This window comes from Psammomys obesus, unplaced genomic scaffold (assembly GCF_907164565.1).
Source record: "Psammomys obesus unplaced genomic scaffold, mPsaObe1.curated_primary_1811, whole genome shotgun sequence".
Lineage (NCBI taxonomy): Eukaryota > Metazoa > Chordata > Mammalia > Rodentia > Muridae > Psammomys > Psammomys obesus.
The window spans coordinates 108,105-130,830 of NW_026596018.1; the positions used below are offsets into that span (position 1 = coordinate 108,105).

Here is a 22,726-nt window from a genome sequence, read left to right on the forward strand (position 1 = left end):
TTCTTTCTTTCTTTCTTTCTTTCTTTCTTTCTTTCTTTCTTTCTTTCACCTAGTCCCCCTTCTATATACTTGCTACAGTTGTTTTCATGTTTATGTAATTATGTTTAAAATATAAAATTTTTTTGGGAACAAACAAATTGAGTGGGAACATGAAATAATATTCTTTCTAAGCCATATGTCCACATCTCCCTCTTCCTCACGGGTCACATACCACTTTGAATTCTCCCAATCTGCTCTCAAATGTACAGTCCCAGAAACTTTACTTTATATTAAAGAAGTATGACTGTATCTTGATAGATTCTCCCTTCCAGGTTTTTATCTCGTATTTAACATTTACAAAGTGGAAACCCAAGGCGCCCATGTTAACAATAAGCTAACTAATGCCATCTATGTTGCATTTAATCGATACACTGGGGTCCCTGACCGCTTCACAGGCAGTGGATCTGGGACAGATTTCACTCTCAGCATCAGCAGTGTGCAGGCTGAAGACCTGGCAGTTTATTACTGTATGCAGGGTTACAGCTCTCCTCCCACAGTGTTTCAGCCTCCAACACAAACCTCCTTGAGAGTCTCACCAGCTGCCTGCACCACACACAACCTTTGGCCTGTACACTAATCCCTTCTGCCTGAGATATGTTATGCATGACTAATTGATTCAACCTTCAGTAAAAATAATAATAATAATAATAATAATAATAATAATAATAATAATAATAATTAAGAGATGTAACAGGACAGGAGCCTACTGCAGAGGGCCCCTGAAAGACTCTATATAGTAGTGTATCAAAGCAGATGCTAAGACTCATAACCAACCCTTCGGCAGAATGCAGAGAACCATATGAAAGAAGGGGAAGTTAGTATGACTTGGATGGGATAGGAGCTCCACAAGGACCAGATATATCAGTTCACAGGGGTCTTTTCTGAGACTGATACTCCACCAAGGACCATGTATGGATATAACCTAGAACCTCTGCTCTGATGAAGCCCATGGTAGCTCAGTAACCAATTCATTTCCCATAGTAAGGTAAAGAGGAACTATTTCTGAGAGGAACTCAATGGCAGCCTCTTTGACTTCCCCACTCCCCCAAGGGAGGAGCAGTCCTGTTAGGCCACAGAGGAGGACTTTGCAGCCAGTCCAGAAGATAACAAATAAAACAGGGTCAGATGAAAGGGGAGGAGGTCCTCCCCAATCAGTGGACTTGGAAAGGGGCAGGGAGGAAATGAAGAAGGGAGGAAGGGTTTGGGAGGGAATGAGGGAATGGGATACAGCTGGGATAAAGAGTTAATAAAATGTAACTAATAAAAAAATTAAAGAAAGAAAAAAGAGATAGCCTCTATTCTTCCATAGATTTGATAACACTGGTGCATATACATAAAAAGGAGAAGCTAAGTTAAGAGATTTAAAGGGTGTGGTGTTGCACTGAGAGGATATAGTAAAAGCAAGAAGCTTTAATGAAGTTTACAGTGTCACGGTGGCTTTATATAACTCTTTGTTATGCCTTTGGGCTATGATAAATTTGTATAAAAATTGTATAGAATTCAAAATCATTTACAAAGAATGCATCATCATAAGATTATTAGTTTAGAATAAGAATGGATACAGAAATTGTAGTACATCTACACAATGGAATATTACTCAGCAATGAAAAACAAGGAAATCATGAAATTTTCAGGTAAATGGTGGGGCCTGGAAAGGATCATCCTGAATGAGCTATCCTAGAAGCAGAAAGACACACACGGTATATACTCACTAATATAGAGATATAACATAGGATAAACCTACTAAAATATGTACACCTAAAGAAACTAATCAAGAGGGAGGACTCTGGATAATATCCTCAATCCCCACTCTGAAAGGCAAAGAGGATGGACACCAGAAGAAAAAGAAAGCAGGAAACAAGTTAGGAGCCTACCACAGAGGGCCTCTGAAAGGCTCTTCCCTGCAGACTATAGGAGGCAGATGTTGAGACTTATGGCCAAACTTTGGGCAGAATGCAGGGAAATTTATGAAAGAAGTGGGAATTAATAGTAGATCTGGAGAGGACAGGAAGTCCACAAGGAGAGCAACAGAACCAAAAAATTTGAGCACAGGGGTCTTTCCTGAGAGTGATACTCCAACAAAGAACCATGCATGGAAATAACCTAGAACCCCTGCACAGATGTAGCCCATGGCAGTTCAGTGTCCAAGTGCGTTCCATAATAATGGGAACAGGGACTGCTTCTGACATGAACTGATTGGCCTGCTCTTTGATCACCTCCTCCTGAGGGGGGAGCAGCCTTACCAGGCCACAGAGGAAGACAATGCAGCCACTCCTGATGAGACCTAGCAGACTAAGATCAGAAGGAAGAAAAAGAAACCCTCCCCTACTAGTGGACTTGGGGAGTGGAGTGTGTGGAGAAGGGGGAGGAAGGGAGGGATTGGGAGGGAAAATGGGAGGGATCTAGAGGGGGTGATACAAAGTAAATAATGTATCATTAAAAATAAAAAAAAAGAATCCTGAAGCTTTGTTAAATGAAACTTATGAAGAAAATTGTCCATTTCATTTAGATTTTCAAATTTTGTGGTATATAGGCTTTTGAAATAAGACCTAATGAATCTTTGAATTTTTTCAGTGTCTGGTGTTATGTTCCACTTTTTGTTTCTGATTTTGCTAATTTGGATAATTCTTCTCTTCCTTTTAGTTAGTCTGGCTAAGGATTTGTCTATCTTGTAGTTTTTCTCAATGAGCCAGTCTTGGTTTCATTGATTCTCTGAATTGTTTTATTTTTCACATAATAGTTTATTGCTGCAATAATAGATGGCTGTATAAATATGAAAGACCTGGATTGCATTATCAGCACACAGAAAGATGATGAACTCTGGGCAACTGCTCATGTGGTATGCTTTGGTCTATATGTCTCTTCTGAATATATCTCCATATGCATATCTCCAGATGCATCTGATTTTCATTTATTTATTGCACTTTATTCACTTTGTTTCCCAGCTATATCTCCCTCCCTTGTCTCCTCCAAATCCCACCCTCTCTTCTTCTTCTCCTCCCACATCTCTAGCTCAGTCTACACATAGGGTTGGACCTCCTACCTTTCCATCTGACCTAAGCCTGTCAGGTCTCATCAGGACTGGCCAGGACTTACAATCTGGCATGGTAAGGCTGCTCTCCTCCCAGGGGGAGGTATCAATGTGCCAACTACTAAGTTCATGTCAGAGTCAGCCTCTGTTCCCCTAAGTAGGGAACCCACTTGGTGACTGAACTCCCAGTAACATCGTGCAGTAATTTTAGTTTATCTATGCATGGTCCTTGGTTGGAATGTCAGTCTCAGAAAAGACCACTGGGCCCAGATTTTTTGGTTCTCTTGTTCTGCACTTTTTCTTCAAACACATTTAGTGAGTCTGGTGTTATGTTGAGTCCTTTGATCCATTTGTACTTTAGTTTTGTGCAGGATGATAAGTATGGATCTATTTGCATTTTTCTATATGTAAATATTCAGTTAGACCATCACCACATGTTAAAAATGTTATCTTTTAACCATTGTATGGTTTTTGCATCTTTGTCCAAAATCAGGTGCCCATAGATGTGTGGGTTTATTTCTTTATGTTCTCTTTGATTCTATTGATCCACCATTCTTTTTCTACCAGTATCACAGAGTTATTATTTAGTTGGTCTATATTACAGCTTGAGATTAAGAATAGTGAAACCTCCAAAAGATATTTTATTGTACAAATTTGTTTTAGTTCTGTGGGGTTTCTTGATATTCCACATGAAGTGGAAAATTTTTTTTCAATAGTAATTATTATTACTATTGCTTGAAATCCAGAAAGTTGTTTATTGTACAGGATAGTTTCTGCTATTTTTTTTGTTTATTAGTCATAAATTAAAAGATATCATTCTACAGTTTCCAGACCCAAGGAAGCTATGTAAAAAGGAGATATCAAGGGAGGATGATTGAATTTCACTCAGAAGGGGAAATAAAAAAGTCACTGGATGTGGATGGAGTGAGCAATCTCAGATATCTTTGTTTTCCATAGCTGAGTAGCATTCCACTGTGTAAACCTACCATATTTACCTTATCTAATTTTTAGTTGAGGGACATTTAGGTTGTTTCCAGTTTTTGGCTGTTATGATTAAAGCTGCTTTGAAAACATTTGAGCAAGTGTCCTTGTGGTGGGGTAGAGCTTCTTTTGGGTATATACACAGGAGTGGTATATCTGGGTCTTGAGGTAGAATTATTCTCATTTTTTTTTCTGAAAAAGCACCAGATTGGTTTTCACCAACATTGTACAAGTTTCACTCCCAACCAGCAATGGAGGAGTAATCCCCTTTCTCCACAACCTCACCAGCATGGGTTGTCACTGTGTTTTTTATCTTATCCCTTTTGTGTGTGTAGATAGAATCTCAGATTTGTTTTGATTTGCATTCCCCTGATAACTAAAGACATTTAACATTCATTAAGTGTTTCACAGCCATTAGGGATTCCTCTGTTGAGAATTCTCTGTTTAGTTCTGTATCCCATTTTTAATTTGATTATTTGGTGTGTTGGTTTTTCATTTTTTTATTTCATTATTCATTTTATATATTAGCCATCTTTTATGTAGGGTTGGTGAAGATCTTTTCTCATTATGTTAGCTACTGTTTAGTCCTATTGACAGTGTCTTTTGCCATGCAGCTTTTCAGCTTCACTAGGTTCTATTTATTAATTGTTGGTTATAGTTCCTGAGTTGTTGGTGTTGTGATCATGAATGTGCCAATGAGATCAAGGCTCTTCCCCACTTTTTCTTCTGACAGATTTAGTGCGTCTGGTTTGAAGTTGGGGTCTTTGATCCACTTGAACTTTAGTTTTGTGCAGTATGATAAACATGGATCTAATTGCAATCTTCTACATGCAGACATCCAGTTAGTCCAACAGTATTTGTTAAAGATGCTTTCTCCTTTTCATTCTGTGGTTTTGCCCTCTTTGTAAGGAATTCAAGTTTTCATAGGTGTGTGGATTTATTTCTGGAACTTCAGTTTGATTCCTTTGGTCCACTTGTTTGTTTCTATGCCAATACCCCAATGGTTTTATTAATATTGCTCTGAAATTTACTATTATAATTATTATTACTATTGCTTGAAATCCAGAAAGTTGTTTATTGTACAGGATAGTTTCTGCTATTTTTTTTGTTTATTAGTCATAAATTAAAAGATATCATTCTACAGTTTCCAGACCCAAGGAAGCTATGTAAAAAGGAGATATCAAGGGAGGATGATTGAATTTCACTCAGAAGGGGAAATAAAAAAGTCACTGGATGTGGATGGAGTGAGCAATCTCAGGATGAGAGGGGAAGAGGTAGGGATCAGGGTGGGAATTAAGAGTAGGAGATCAGGCCAGAGAGGCCTGGGTCACAGAAAAGAAATCGGAGGAGGGTGGCATCTCTGGGATGTGCCAGAGACCTGGCATAGGGGAGTTCCAGGAAGCTTATGGGGTCACCCTAGCTGAGGCTTCTAGATAATGATCCTCAAGTGGCTATGTTCTTTAGCCAGGCAAGTCTTCCAGTGGAGGGATAAAAAGACAGAAACCTACCCACAAAATCTTCTTTTTTCTTTTCTTTCTTTCTTTCTTTCTTTCTTTCTTTCTTTCTTTCTTTTTTGTTGTTTCCAGTTTTTAGTTGTTATGAATAAAGCTGCTATGAGCACAAAATATTTTCTTCCTACAAGATGTGCAGGGACAAAGATGGAACAAAAATTGGGGAAATGGCCAACTAAAGACTGATCCTACTTGAGAACCAGCCCATGGGGAGAACCAGTCCCTGACACTATTGATGTTACTCTGCTATGCTTGTAGACAGGAGCTTAGCATAACTCTCCTGAGTGACTTTACAGATGCAGAGATCCACAACCAAACATTAGACATTTTTCTGTGAGTCCTATGGAAGCATTGAGGGAATGACTGAGGGAGCCTGAGTGATTAAAAAAAAAAAAACTCCACAGGGAGATCTAGAGAGTCAACTAACATGGGTGATGTGTGGTCACAGAGACTGAACCACCAAGCAAAAGAGCATGCATGAACTGGTCCTAGGTCCTTGCATATATGTAGCAGATGCACAGGTCTGTCTTCATGTAGTTCCTCCAAACACTGGAGGAACTGTCTCTAACTGTTCTCTGTCTCTGACTCTGATGCCTGCCTTTGGATCTTTCTCCTGTAACTTGGATGCCTTATCTTCTATCAATGTGAGAGGAAGTGCCTAGTAATGAATCAACTTAATGTGCCAGGGTGGGTTGGTACCCATGGGGAACCTCTTCTTTCTCTGAGATAAAGAGGAAGGAAAGATATGAGAGAAGCCTGAGTGTGTGTTGGGGGGATGTGAGGAGAGGAGGATTGCAGTGATCAAGATGTAAAGTGAATGAATAAATGAATGGAGAAAAAATGAGACAAAACAAAAGAACATTTAATGCTGGATAAATATATATTTGTTAGATGGAGTATGGATCATAGGGAGAAGGTTATCAACCTAAATAGGAAAATTTCACTTGAACTACATATAGGTTTTATAGGTATTTTTAGATAGATATTTAATTATTTGTTTTCTTATGACTTTTCCAGACACCCTTACTGTTATATTACTCTCAGATCTCCTTCTATAATTTCTCACTCTCCACCGAGCTAAAGCACCTATTTCAATTAAAAGTCACTTTTACCATTCTATTCTCCTACCTGTTGCTTTTTCCCCCAGCACATATATGTATTTGTATATTTGAGTACTCTGTCTGCATGTATGCATGCCAGAAGATTAAAAAGGATACCATTATAGTGGTTGTAAGTTGCCACATGTTGGCTGAAAATTGAACTCAGAACCTCTAGAAGAGCAGAGAGTGCTGTGAACCACGGAGCCCACTCTCCAGTTCTTACTGTTATCTTCATAGTTTCTGCCGTTACTCTGGGTTATATACTTGAATGTTCATTTGTAGCTAGGAGCTTCCAATGAGAGGGAACCTGTGCCATTTGTCTTTCTCTCTGTAGGTTACCTCCATCAATGTGATCTGTACTAGTTCCTTCCATTATCTTCCAAGGTCATTTTTCTTTATAGCCGAATAATAGTACAGAGTGTGTATGTGTGACACTGTATTTATCCATGTGTCAGTTAAATGACACTCAGGTTATTTCCAGTGAACATGACTGAGCAAGTATCTGTGGAGCTTTGTATTGAGAGAGTTCTTTGAACACATGGAAGGAACAGAATAGTTCCTTCTGAATAGTCATATGGTAGATTTATTCAATGGCTTTATTTGGTTCTCCCCACTGATTTCTAGAGTGAGTAGTTTGCAATCCCTGTGACACTTGGTGAGGGTTCGTGAGGGTTCCCTTTCCCCCATATTCTCTCCAATATTTGAAGTCAGTTGTTTTATTGGTCATTGTCACTCTGACTGGGGTATGATGAAATCTCAAAACTGTTTTATTTGTGGAGTTCAGCATCTGCTTTGACAGTCTATACTGTAGAGGCTTTCAGAGGCCCTCTGTGGCAGGTTCCAAGGTTGTTTCCTGTTTTCTTCTGGCTTTCAGAGGCCCTCTGTAGCAGGTTCCGAGGTTGTTTCCTATTTTCTTTTTCTTCTGATGTCCATCCTCTTTGCTTTTCAGGATGGGAATTGAACATTTTAGTTAGGGTCCTTTCTTTTGCTTAGTTTGTTTAGATGTACAGATTTTAGTGGGAGGGGGGAGCAGCCTTACCAGGCCATGGTAGAGGACAATGCAGCCACTTTTGATGAGAACTGATAAACTAAGATCAGAAAGGAGAGTAGAACCTCCCCAATCAGTGGACTTGGGGAGTGGCATGCATGCAGAAAGGGGAGGAACGGTGGGATTGGGAGGGGAGGAGGGAGGGGCTTATGGGAGGATACAAAATGAATAAAGTGTAATTAATAAAAAAATTAAAAAAATTAAATCATAGATTTAAAAAAAACTGTTTTATTTGCATTTCTCTAATTGTTAGAATGATAAAGTTTAGAGATACTTTTCAACCATTATTGATTTGTGGTCATTTATTATGTTTCTTTCAGCTCCTCAATACCCAAGAACTTTTTATTAAATTTATTACTATTTATTCATTTTGTATCCGAGCTTACGCCCTCCCTTTTCTCCTCCCATGCTCCTCCCCAACAAAGAATCTCAGTAGAAGAATATCTAATGGCAGAGAAACACTTAAAGAAATGCTCAACATCCTTAGTCATCAGGGAATGCAAATGCAAATGACCCTGAGATTTCACCTTACATCCATCAGAATGGCTAAGTTCAAAATTAAAGTGACAACACTTGCTGGAGAGGATGTGGAGAAAGGGGAACCCTCCTCCATTCCTTGTGAGAATGTTTATTTGTACAACCACTTTGGAAATCAATCTGGCCCTTTCTTAGAAAATTAAGAATAGTGCTACCTTAAGTTCTAGCTACATCACTCCTTGGCATTTATCATATTTTTTAAAATAGTACTTTTTTTCTTTTAGAGTTCCAGGCATTCATACATATTGTGTTGGTCATATCTGTATATCATTACTCTCTTCCAACTCCTCCCTGTTCCATTCTCCTTCCAGTTTCATTTTCCTTTTGTTAACAATAATTAACAATTCCTGAGTCTGGTTTGTGCTGACCATATAGTCCTATGGCCACCTATGAAGGCATAAGAAGCCTTCCTCTAAAGGAGAGTAACCATTTCTCTGTAGACCTCAACAGCCAATTTATCTTCGTTCAAGAATTTTGACTGTCTTGTTCATGTGTAGGTAAAAACAGCTCCTCTTAGCTAACGTATGCAATAGCTATGTTATGTTCAGAATGCATCATAAGTGTTTTACTCTGCTTTGTTGAGGAACCCAGTGTCACCATTAATGATTGGCATCACATACATTGGACTGGATCCCCCCCCATAGCTCCCTGTCCCCTCCCTTCTCAATCCTCCCCCTTATCTACACATGCCCCTCCCCAAGCCTGCTGATAGGAGAGGTCTTCCTCTCCTTCCTTCTGATCCTAGTCTATCAGGTCTCATCAGTAGTGGCTGCATTGTCTTCTTCTGTGACCTGGTAATGCTGCTCCCCCCTCAGGGGGAGGTGATCAAAGAGCAAGCCAATCAGTTCATGTCAGAGACAGTTCCTGTTCCCATTACTATGGAACCCACTTGGACACTGAACTGCCATGTGCTACAACTGTGAAGGTATTCTAGGTTATCTCCATGAACAGTACTTGGTTGGAGAATCAGTCTTAGAAAAGACCCCTGTGCCCAGATTTTTGGGTCTGTTGCTCTCTTTGTGGAGCTCCTCTCTGGAATATGTTATATGAACAGACTCTTAAATAATCTAATATGCATTTTACCTGGGCAGATCATGAAGTGTAAGAAAAAAAAAGAAAAATATTAAAAACCTGAAAGCCATTTTAAGAAGTAAGCTAATCGTGCTTTAGTTTGCGAATTTTTCTGAAATAACTTGAAGAACAGATTATTACCTGTTCTTTCTCTTCAATGAGCATAATGCCAAATCTTTGTTCATGGTAAGGAAAGGAGATGAGGCAAGTATTATGGTTTATTAATTATCTATGGGTTATGAGCAAACCCTTTTTTTTTTTCTAAGACTCCTATCATCGTCTTAAAGTTTCACTACCAAAGATTTGCTCCAATATAGAATTCCATGCTCATTTAGCATGTGATACATTTGGAGCTGCCAGAAGTGATCTACTACACATATAATTTAATTAATGTGCAAATTATTAGGGTTAATGTTTTCGATGGTCCAACCCTACTACTCCTTTCCCTAATACTTCTTTTCTCATTTCCACTTAAACATTTTCCCCAGTATTTCCCCATCATTGAATTTTTAATTTTAATTTATTTTAAATTACAATTTATTTACTTTGTATTTCCCCTCTAGTTCCCTCCCTCCTCTCCTCCTAATCCCTCCCTTCCTCCCCCTTCTCCTTGCATGCCCCTTCCTAAGTCCACTAGAAGGGGAGGGTTTCTTTTTCTTCCTTCTGATCCTAGTCTGTTAGGTCTCATCAGGAGTGGCTGCATTGTCTTCCTCTGTGGCCTGGTAAGGCTGCTCCTGCCTTCAGGGGGAGGTGATCAAAGAGGAGGCCAATCAGTTCATGTCAAAAGCAGTCCCTGTTCCCATTACTATGGAACATACTTGGACACTGAACTGCCATGGGCTACATCTGTGCAGGGGTTCTAGGTTATCTCCATGCATGGTACTTGGTTGGAGTATGAGTCTCAGGAAAGACCCGTGTGCCCAGATTTTTTGGTTCTGTTGCTCTCCTTGTGGACATCCTGTCCTCTCCAGATCTTACTATTTCCCACTTCTTTCATAATATTCCCTGGATTCTGCCCAAAGTTTGGTCATAAGTCTCAACATCTGTTTTGATAGTCTGCAGGGCAGAACCTTTCAGAGGCCCTCTGTGGGAGGCTCCTAACTTGTTTCCTGTTTTCTTCTTCTTCTGATGTCCATCCTCTTTGGCTTTTGGGGTGGAGATTGAACATTTTAGCCAGAGTCTTCCCTCTTGATTAGTTTCTTTAGGTATACAGATTTATTAGGTTTATCCTATGTTATATCTCTATATGAGTGAGTATATACCGTGTGTGTCTTTCTGCTTCTAGGATAGCTCATTCAGGATGATCCTTTCCAGTTCCCACCATTTACCTACAAATTTCATGATTTCCTTGTTTTTCATTGCTGAGTAATATTCCATTGTGTAGATGTACCACTATTTCTGCATCCATTCTTCAGTTGAGGGGCACCTGGGTTTTTTCCAGCTTCTGGCTATTACAAATAAAGCTGCTACAAACATGGTTGAGCAAATGTCCTTGTTGTGTACTTGAGCCTCTTTTGGATATATGCCTAGGAGTGATATGGCTGGATCTAGAGGAAGGGCTATTCCTAGTTGTCTAAGAAATTGCCAGATTGCTTTCCAGAGTGGTTGTACAAGTTTACATTCCTATGAGCAGTGGTGGAGGATTTCCCTTTCTCCACATCCTCACCAGCATGTTTTGTTACTTGAGCTTTTGATCTTGGCTATTCTGATGGGTGTAAGGTGAAATATCAGGGTCGTTTTGATTTGCCTTTCCCTGATGGCTACTGACATTGAACATTTCTGTAAGTGTTTCTTTGCCATTCGATATTCATCTATTGAGAATTCTCTGTTTAGCTCTGTTCTCCAATTTTAAATCGTATTACTTCATTTGTTACTTTTCAACTTCTTTAGTTATTTATGTATACTGGATATTAGCCCTCTGCCAGATAGAGGGTTGGTGAAAATTCTTTCCTAATCTATAGGCATTTGTTTTCTTTTGATAACTGAGTTCTTTGCTTCACAGGGTTTCAGTTTCATTAGGTCCCATTTGTTGATTGTTGCTCTTAGAGCCTGTGTGTTCTGTTCAGGAAGTTGTCTCCTGTACCAAAGAGTTCTAGGGTATTCCCCATTTTTTCTTCTAGCTGCTTTAATGTGTCTGGTTTTATGTTGAGGTTTTTGATCCACTTGGACTTTAGTTTTGTGCAGGGTGATAAATATGGATCTATTTGCATTTTTCTACATGTAGACATCCAGTTGGTTCTTGAACTTTTATGTTGAGTTTTCCCCCCAAATGAATGGTTACCCAATTTGATGATATTTTTGGCTGCAGATTTAACCTGGATTCTCTCACACCCCACTACCCATGGTATTTACTGTCTCATTTAATGACTACTTTGCATAGGTCAGGACAAGCCAGCCCATCTGACCATAACTCATAAACCATGCCTTTGCATTGAGAACTGAAAAGTTTCAGACAGCTTGGGCCATGAAGATGGAGTCACAGACCCAGGTCTTCATATTCCTGCTTCTCTGGATTTCTGGTGAGACATTAAAGAATATTAGAATATCATCAAAATAGTTCATATGCAGAGAAATACCAGTTTATTAGAGTATCTAAGCAATGCCATTAGAAAACACATTTTTTATTCCAACATTTGTATCAGGAACTCTGTGTTTATATTTGTGTACTCATTGTCTATTTCTGAGTGCAGGTGTTGAGGGGAACATTGTGATCACACCAACTCCCACATTCATGCCCACATCTGTAAGAGACAGGATCATTCTAAGTTGCAAGTCCAATCAAAATGTGGGTTGTTTTGTAGCTTGGTACCAACAGAAACCAGGGTAGCCTTCTAAGCCACTAATCTACTCTGCATCCAATCAATACACTGGGGTTCTTGATTGCTTCACAGGGAGTAGATATGGGACAGATTATACTTTCACCATCAGCAGTGTTCAGGCTGAAGATCTGGCAGTTTATTACTGTCATAATGGTTTCAGTACTCTTCCCACTTTCCTTCAGCCTCCAACACAAACCTCTTTGAGAATCTCATCAGCTGCCTATATCATACACCTCTGGGGTATGTATATTTCCCCCTTCTGCCTGATATCTTCTATGCATGGCTAATTGATGCAATGTTCAGTAGAAAATTAATAAAGTGTTGGCTTCCATTCTTTTATAGTTTTGGCAACACAGGTGTGTATAGAGAAAAAGTGAGAAGGTACTTTAAGTTATTTAGAGGTTGTGGTGTTGCACTGAGAGGATACAGTACAAACAAGAAGCTTCAGTGATGTTTACAGTGTCATGGTGGATTTAGATATCTCTACATTAGGCCTTTTGGGTATAATGAATCTGTATAAAAATGGATAGAATTTATAATCATTTACAAAGAATACATGATCATGAGATTACTAGTTTAGATTTACTTATCCACAAGCAATTGGTTACTGACTTGGCCAGTGCTCATCTTGCATTCAATTCGTTCAGAGTTGGCCAAAGTTATTATACAAGCTTCAAAGAATAAATCACTTTATCAACCATAAGCATCCATTCACTATTATGCTTAGACTCTTTGTGCTAATTAATCTTGAAAATATTAGTACACATTTTCTTCTTTACCAGATCTTGGAGTCTTATTGCTATTCAAATACATGTTCATACATCCAACATTAAAAATTACAAAAGGAGCTTGTTAAGAGCCAGAAAGATGCAATGCTCTCTCAGAGCCCCTCAAGAAGAGACAATGAGAATATTAGTTCTGTGTTGTTGTCCAAGGTATTCTTGGCACGTTCCAGTCTGAACATGTGTCTTCTCAGTTCCTCCTTCTGTGCTTCTTCTGCTTGACATCTCATCATTCCTGACCCTTACATCTTCAGGTTTAAGGTTTCAGTTCTTGACAACTGGGCTTTGTCCCCTGAAGGGAGAAAGTGCTAGGCAGTGCTAGGGCAGTTGTGACTGAGGCATCTTGTATTTTCTTTGCTAAGAGTGTCTCATTTAGCTCTCTTCTCACCTTGATCCTGCAACTCTGTTTAAATAGTATAGAAGATGCTACACTTATTATTATTGCTAGACCTAGTCATCAACTTATGCAAGAGTTCCTGATCCAATATTTTTCTTGTGTCTTACTTCCTCCTTCTGTGCTTCTTCCACTTGACATCTCACAATTCCTGACCCTTACATCTTCAGGTTTATGTCAGTGTGAAATTTTTTCTTTCTCTGTTTATTTTTATTGCTAAGTTTGTCTAGTATAGTAGCATTGCCTCGAACCTGTGATCTCTCAGAGTTTGTAGGATATCCTTACAAGACCTTTTTTTTAGGGGCTTCACTGAAAAATCAGGTATTATTTTTATAGTCTTGCTCTATATGTGACTTTGTCTTTTGGCCTTCAATCCTTTAATAATCCTTTCCCATATATTTTGAGTGTTTTGATTACTATGTGTTGTGGAAAATCTTTTTATTCTACTTGGTATTCTGTATGGGTATTGTACATTGCCTGACAGGTATGTCATTGTTTACATTAGAGAAATTTTCTATAACTTTGTTGAAAGTATTTTCTATGCTTTTGACCTGATTGTTTTGTTTCCTTCCAATAGACGATAAACAGGGAAATAGCTCTCAACATATTCCCGTAGGAAATGTGTATGTATATATGATGTTCATCTCTTCTCCAATGCATGTACTTGTGAAACATTGATTTGAAAAAACAAAAACCCAAGAAAGCTAAAACAATTGTATACAATAAAAGAAATGGAGGTGTCACCATTTCTGATTTCAAATAGTATTACAGCATCATACGAGTAAAATTGCATAGCATTTGCATAAAAGACACATTGATCAACGGAATCAAATTGAATACCTAGACATAAATTAATGCTGATATATATATATATGTATATATATACATATATATATGTATATATATATATATTCTTGAAGAAGAAACTCGAAAATACACATTGGAAAACAACATCTTTAATAAATGGTGCAGGTCAAACTGGATGTCTGCATGTAGAAGAATGCAAATAGATCCACACTTATTATCCTGCCCAATACTCAAGTCAGTGTGTCTGAAAGTCCTTATCATAAACCAGATACTGAGCCTGAATGAAGACAAACTGGAAAATAGCCTTCAAAACATTCCCATGGGAGATGATTGTCTGAGTAGAATGGCTATAGCACAGTCAGTAAAATCAACTATTGATAAATGGAACTTCAAGAAGAAAAAAACAATTTTTTAAAGCAAAGAATCATTATCAATTAGTAAGGCAGCTGCCTATAGAGTAGGAAAAGATCCATATCCAACAGAAAACTGATTTATGTCCATCATATGCAAAAAAATTAAGAAATTAGACATCAACAAACCAAGCAGTCTAATTAAAAATGAGGAATAGATCTAAACAAAGAATACTCAATAGAGGAAACTCAAGTGGTTGAGAAACACTAAAAAAAAAAAATGTTCAACATACTTAAACATACTTAGTCATTTGGAAAAAGCAAGCCAAAACTACTTTGAAAGTCTATCTTGCATCTGTCAGAATGGCCAGATCAATAATAGAAGTGACAGTTCATGCTGGTGAGGAATGTAGATGCTGGTGGGAGTGAAACCTTGTATAGACACTGTGGAATTCACTATGATGGTCCTTCAGAAAAATTGGAATTGATCCACCTCAAGAACCAGCTCTAAGACTGTTCGGGATATCCCCAAATGACACTGCATCCCATCACAAGAACATTTTCTGAACCATGTTCTCTGTGGCATTCTTCATAATAGTCAGACTCTGGAAGCAATGTAGATGTCCCTAAACCGATGAATAGACATAGAAATTTTTGTACATTTACGCAATTGAGTATGAATCAGTTATGAAAAAAATGACGGCATGGAACTTGTGGAAGTAGCCAACCAATGTTTCATTTGATTCAAGTCCCACTTCCCAAGAAAGAACCCATACCCATCACTGCCAAGAACTAGACTATACAGCTCACACAATGAGGGTAAAACCAAACACCATCAGTCATAAAAAGTATCAATACAATGACTTTGAATGATATTCTGCTATAATCATAGATCTGTACCTTTTCCACTAATCATCAGAGGGTTTCTCCAGCAATAGATGTGAACAGATGCAGAGAATCACAGCCAGACATTATGCATAGAGAGTTTAATTGGTGGTCTCCATCAAACCCATTTACTCAGATATCAGGGATTTCCAAGAACAGTGTAAGAGCCAGAGTGGGTGGAGAACACCAGGAGGACAATGCCCTGTGAATCAACTAAGCAATGCTCATATGAGTTCACAGAGATCACAAGGGCAAGCATTGGACCTACAAGAGCCTGAGTTATGTCCTTTGTGTATATATTACAGCTTTTAGCTTAGAACTTTTATGTTATTCCTGATATGATAATGAGTGAGTCTGAATTTTGTGTCTGTGCTAGGATCTCTTTTCCTCCTGTTTTGTTCTGATATCGAACTTTTATATGATTGTTTTTGCATCATCTTATTATCATTTATTTTGTGATGTCTGGTTGTTATCTCTTAGAATCCTGTTTTCCTTTATTTAATAAGAGATAGAAAGTGAGTGGATCCTGAGCGGAGGAGCTGCACTGAAGATCTGGGAGGATTAGAGGGATAGGAAAATATAATTAGGATATATTGTCTAGAAAGAGAATGTATTTTCAATAAAAAAAAAAAACTAAAAACAAATAAATAAAGAGAACCCCTGAAATTAGGTTAAGTATAATTTAAATTTGGTCTTTCCTGTTAGATTTCACTCTATAACAAATTCAGGATAAATCCTGCTCATCTCATAGTTGAACAGAAGAAGCATGGAAAGCAGCCCAACCCTAGAGCTTATGTAGTGCCTGCTTTCCTTCCTACTTGATCTCCCCTGGGATCAGGAACATTAGCACCCCTGTGCTAGGCAGCAGGAACCTCATTTTGAGAATGAATGACAATCAGAGTGAAGGCCAGAGTAGAACTGAGCTTTCATTTAAACTATGAAGAGAATGGTCTCCCTGGGAAATGTGCAAATTTTCCAGTGGGCAAAGTAATATGGAGAGACCCAAGAGAGGCACTGGTATAAATTGCTTTCTATCTGTGCATGGGCAGGCGACAGTGGTGAAGCAAGGAGCACTGTAGCTCATTGCTGCCCATGCCTAGGATGTCAGCAGCATCTCAGGTCACAGGCTTGGTGAGAAGATGACATCCATATAGATCTTTGATATTCTGACAGCATGTGGTATATTGATTTCCCTTATCTTGAGTAACAAGTGGCTATTAATATAGTAATTCACCAATCTTGAGTCTAGTACTCTACATGAGTAGGAATGGAGCATGAGGGATCTCATTTCAGGGTTTATCAAAGTCTACAGTGGGTGGCTGTTAGGCAAGATGTATTATTTTTGTTTCTCATCATGGTTCTTTTTATTGAAAGCTGGTATTGGAGACTTCTCCCGATTATATCATGAGTCTTTTGATCTGTTTTTTTGTTTTTTTGTTTTTTTTTTTGTTTTTTTTTGTCTGATTGTATGTTAGAAGGGGTCCTGTGATTTGTTCAGATCCACTGAAATAACCTGCCACTCTAGAGGTCCTCCTTTGTAATATAGCTGCTGAATCCCTTTAGAGAAATGCACCTTGTTGCTTAACAACACACATATTGGGGTTAATGTGTTGACTGCAGAGTCAGGAGTATTTGGGTCAGCAAACTGAGAGTTCTTTCTAGATAACAGCAGAATAAATTTCATTTACTGATCTTGTGCCAGTTGCAGTTATGAAACTGGGTATTATTCAGAACTTACATTTAAAAGTTTTATTTGAAATTTTCATGCATGTGTATATTGGATTTTGAGCATTTCACTCCCATTCCCTTTAATCTTCCTCCCCTATCTCCTGGTGAATAAGTCTTCCCAAAACCATTGTTTTTTCAAGTTGCTGTTCTTTATTTTTTCTTCTGATTATTTCCTGGAATATGGGCTGCACTCTTTAAGAAAATGACTCCCTATGCCCTTACTCTGTCATTTCTTACTTACTCATTGACTTTTAATGAAGGATAAGTCCACATTGGACCCTTCCCCTTGCATGAGGAAATGGTGGTGGGTCAAGTCTGGTGCAAATTGTTACTGTGGCAATTTGTTCATGAGGACAACAGAAAAGCTATTCCCACAAGGCCCTGTCTCACAGCCCTTGTTCACAGTGTCTGGTCTATAGGTGGATTTTGTCTATTCTTCATGAAGGTCCCTGAGATTTGTGGTGGAGACATTCCCTTTGGGATGACTACTCCACAGTGACATGTTGTTTGTACTTTGACCAATTGTGAGCCTCTGTCTTAACCACTTTCTACTGTAAAAAGAGAATTTTAAGATAAATTCTAAGAATAGCATGATTGTATGCACTTAAATAAAAGGACATTTAAAGCAGTTTGATTCCATGTCCATTCAGAAGACAAACAAACAAACAAACAAATGAACTATGCTAACTTTTTCCTTGTCCCCATGATGACCCACACATAGTTTCTCAAACAGATTTGCATTTCTGGTTCTTAACATTGATATCCTTCTGTATGTTTCATATACTGATGGGTAAAACATTCTAAAAGTTCATATGTAGACTCCTCCTCAGTGTGTCAGCCTGCAATACAACCCCCCTTTAGAGCTCAGCCTGTCAGCCAGTGTCTGAAGCAGCAGCTTTCCTAACTCCACACAGAAATGATAATAATCTCCACATTTTCTCCTTTGTGTCAACACAACCTTGACTAAAATGTATCCAGTGAACATTGTCTCACAAGCTCTCATTGCACTCAGCATTAACCTCAACATTCCTGAGAGATTTCCCTAATTAGGCAGTCTCAGTCATATGTTGGCCTTTATGCACAGGCTGTGTTAACTACTTCCACAGGATGAGCTTTCCCAGGCCCTTTTCATTTAATATCTTCTGTTTTAAAGGAACACAGGGTCCCATGCATGGCTAAAGGAATCTTCTTTGCACTTTAGAACTGCCAAATCTCTTCTGTCAGGTCTGCTCTCAAGTACCTGCTTCTGGAGAAGGTATTCCTATCCCCTTATTTCTGTGGCACACCCCACCAGTTCATTCACTTTTTATCTTATTTTCTATCACCTCACCTTTCTTGTCTGACTGACAGTACTAACTACTATCTCTTCAAAGACAAGGAATAGGAAATTTACTTGTAACTTCCTTTGAATGATAACATATGTACATGTTAATGGAACTCTATGCAATGGGAGACAGAAGAGTGTATGTATGTGTGTGTGTATACACACACACACACACACACACACACATATATATGGAAACATAGCTGGACACCATCTCAAATCTATATATATTTGTATATATATTTGAGATGGTGTCCAGCTAGATTGTCTTTGGTCATTAATATTTACTATTTATATATCTTTTAGTTAAGCTGCAGTTAATCAGAATCAGCTGTATAACCAAATCACCACATAGAGACTAGGATATATTTAGCTAACCTAGAACATAATGCTGGGCAATAGTTACTCCATTCTAAATCTCAAGCCCACATAGTTCCTACCTTTCAGGTTCACCCGTTATACTTGCTTTTAGTGATATCTTAGGTCTGGTTCATTTCTCCATGTAGTTTTAAGACTTCCCTCCAGCTTCTCCTGCAGCTTCTCCTCTTCTTCCCTCAAGCTCTTCCCTCTCCCTCCTATTCCTACCTCTCCTCCTGCTGCCTTCCTTTCCTCCCACTCTGAACCAGGATGCCCCACCCTATCCTCTCCATTGCTCTACATTGTGGCTGGTTGTTTTAATTGACATTTTAGAGAACAAATGGCAGCAAGTTTACACAAACTTGAGACAGGTGGTACTTAGAATAAGTATCACAATGCACTGTCTGGATTGAAACCAGATAGTGGAGGAGAGAAATTAGACTTTGAATGAACAAGGGTAAGGTGTATACATTTAAAAAATAATTATACCAATACTGTTGAATAAACTATTTATCATAGGTTGCTGGCATATGCCAGTTTTTCCTCTGCCAGCATCCCAAATTCTCAGATTATAGGCACCCATCACCGACCTGGGCAGAGGTATGATTCAAAACTGCAGCAGGTGGCAAGTTAAGTCTATAATGGTTTAGGAGTAGTATCTTAGGAAGATGGATAGGAATGCCAGCCAAAATATTTTTCATTACATTCTTTGCCACCACCAGCCATCCTGCTATAAAACTTAAAGAGATTGGGAGTGATTTTAAGTTATGGCCCCATCTGTATATTATAAATTGTGAGATTCTAGATACACTATTGATTTGTGCATAAAATAAAACATTGTAACAGAGTTTGGAACTAACATTGTTTCCACTGGTTACCTCTAGGAGGAGCTATGAACTGTAGGTTTCATCTGGGGGAGACCAGAGAGGAGTAGTTTGTGTGGGAAACTGGTGGAAGTAGAGATCCTCCCTGGCCATGTCTGCAGCATAAAGAGTCACCATCAGCTGCAAAATCAGTGGTTACTACACAGCTCTCACAATCAGCTGTTTAGCCTGATTCCACCAAGAGCAGAGAAAGGCTACTCATTTGTTCACCTTGGTAACTCCCAGGCATTTTGACTGTTCCTGGATCTAGGACAGAGTTCAGTTTCAGCATCATCAGCGTTCAGACTGAAGAGGTGACAGTTTTTTACTGCGAAGGCTGTTGCAGTTTCCTCCTCAGTGCATTAGCCTGCAATACAGACATCTTTAGAGCTCAGCCTGACAGCCAGTGTCTGAACCAGAAAACTTCTTATTTCTACACAGCCTGGTAAGCACTTTCCTCTCTGTCTAAGGATCAGTGAGCCTTATCTCACTAAACTAGACTTGAAAGTCTAGGAGCTCATTCAAAGGCCATTATGTCTTTTAATCTTTTATGGGAGATACTACTTTGAGTCAAGATTAAGTAATTATTTTCCAATACTTTGCCTATCTTGATAGCATGATTTCAAAAGCTATTTGGCACAAAATATTCTCATTTTCATAGTTCATTAGCAGAATAAGTAGTTTAGAAATAATTAATATTGTTCTTTTCATATTAATAATCCATATTCTTTAAATAGATAATCTTTAAATTCCAGTAATGACCTTATTATTTTTATTCATTGTACTTCTGATTTTACCTAGGAATCAATTTTACATATATATAAAATCCAGATTTCCTTCTCTTTCTTTCCATCCTCTCCTTCTTTCCTTTTTCTCACCTACTCTTCTACTTTTTCCTTCTTTCTTTACTTTCTTCTTTCCCTGTTTCTTTCTGCTGTTGTTGGTCATGATATTGTTTCCTCAGGATTGTAATGAAAGGTTTTCTAGTATTATTTCTATTAAGCTCACTTGTTTCAAATGTTTTTGGTTTTTAATAGAAGCCTGTCATGAGTGTATCTTGATATTTGCAGACTGGGAACTTTAAGTTGGTCCTTGAGCTTCTATGTTTACTTTTTTCCCTAGTGATTGGTTATTCGCTTTGATCATAATTTTGTCTGTAGATTTGTCTGGATTTTCTCACAACCCATTGCCCTGGCTATTTACTTTTTTATTTGATTACTACTTTGCATAGGTCCCTATAAGCCAGCCCAGTTGCTCATATTTTATAAACCAGGCCTTTGCAGTGAGAAATGAAAAGCATCAGACAGTCTGGGCCACAAAGATGGAGGCACAGACCCAGATCTTCGTATTTCTGCTCCTTTGGATGTCTGGTGAGACATTAAATAGTATTAGAATATCATGAAAATAATTCATTTATAGAGAAACAGCTATTTACTATAGGAATCAAATTTTATTCAGGCAATGCCATTAGGAAAGGCATTTTTTATCCCAATATTTTTATCAGGAACTCTTTGTGTGTATGCGTGTATACTCATTCTGTATTTCTGGTTACAGGTGCTGAGGGGAATATTGTGATGACCCAGTCTTCTGAATTTATGTCCACATCTGTAGGAGACAGGATCTCCCTAAGCTGCAAGTCCAGTCAGAGTGTGGGTAATGTTGTAGCTTGGTACCAACAGAAACCAGGGCAGTCTCCTAAACTGCTAATCTATGGTGCATCCAATAGATACACTGGGGTCCCTGATCGCTTCACAGGCAGTGGATATGGGACAGATTTCACTCTCAGCATCAGCAGTGTGCAGGCTGAAGATCTGGCAGTTTATTACTGTCAGCAGGCTATTAATACTCCTCCCACAGTGCTTCAGCCTCCAACACAAACCTCCTTGAGAGTCTCACCAGCTGCCTGCACCACACACAGTCCTGGCCCTGCACACTTCCCTTTCTGCCTGAGATCTGCTATGCATGACTAATTGTTGCAACCTTTAGTAGAAAGTTAATAAAGTGATGGCCTCCATTCTTCCATAGTGTTTGCAACACAGGCGCTTATTGATAAAAAGTGAGAAGCTAAGTTAAGAGATTGAGAAGTTGTGGTGTTGCACTGAGAGGCTACAGTACATGCTAGAAGCATCAGTGAAGTGTACAGTGTCATGGTGGCTTTAGATATCTCTTTGTTATGCCTTCAGGATATGATCAATCTGTATAAAAATAAGATTGAATTTCAAATCTTTTACAGATAATATATCATCATGAGATTATTAGTTTAGATTAAGAATCCTCAAGCTTTGTTAAATAAAATCTGTCAAGAAAATTTTCCATTTCATTTAGATTTTCAAATTTTGTGGTTTATAGGCTTTTGAAATAAGACCAAATGATTCTTTGAATTTTTTCAATGCATGTCATTATGTCTTCGTTCTGTTTTTTATTTTGCTAATTTGGATAGCTTCTCTATGACTGTTAGATAGTTTGGCTAAAGGTTTGTCTATCTTGTTGATTTCTCAAAGACCCAGCTCTTTGTTTCATTGATTCTTTGAATTATGTTTTTTCATACAATAAACAGTTTATTGCTGCAATAATAGAAGGCTGAATAAATATAAAAGACCTGGGTTGTATTATCAGCATACAGAAAGATGAGGAACTCTAGGCAACTGCTCATGTGCTATTCTTTGCTATATAAGTTGTGCCTACTGTGTATATGCATCTGATTTTAATTTATTTATTTCAGCTTTTTCACTTTGTATCTCAGCTATGTCCCCCTTTCTCGTCCCCTCCAAATCCCACTCTCCTTTTCTCTTCTCCTCCGATGCCCCTCCCTCAGTCCACTGATAGGTTTGGACTTCCTCCCCTTCCATCTGACTGAAGCCTATCAGGTCTCATCAGGACTGGCTGCAATGACTTACTCTGAGGCCTGGTAAGGCTGCTCTCCCCTCAATGGGAGGTGATCAAATAGCCAGCCACTGAATTCATGTCAGAGTCAGCCCCTGTTCTTCTTACTAGGGAACCCACTTAGAGACTGATCTCCCATGGGCTACATCTGTGCAGGGGTTTAAAGTTATCTCCATGCATGGTCTTTTATTGGAATGCCAGTCTCAGAAAAGACCC

The 22,726-nt window shown here is 38.6% G+C and overlaps 1 gene segment (V, D, J or C); it reads left to right on the top strand.

The window, feature by feature from the left end:
* Positions 1 to 20,933: 20,933 nt before the first annotated feature.
* Positions 20,934 to 21,896, top strand: LOC129686669 (immunoglobulin kappa chain variable 6-17-like). The segment is given in 3 exon segments: positions 20,934 to 20,997; positions 21,182 to 21,483; positions 21,861 to 21,896. Coding segments are annotated over 3 exon segments (387 nt in total).
* The last annotated feature ends 830 nt before the right edge of the window (positions 21,897 to 22,726 follow it).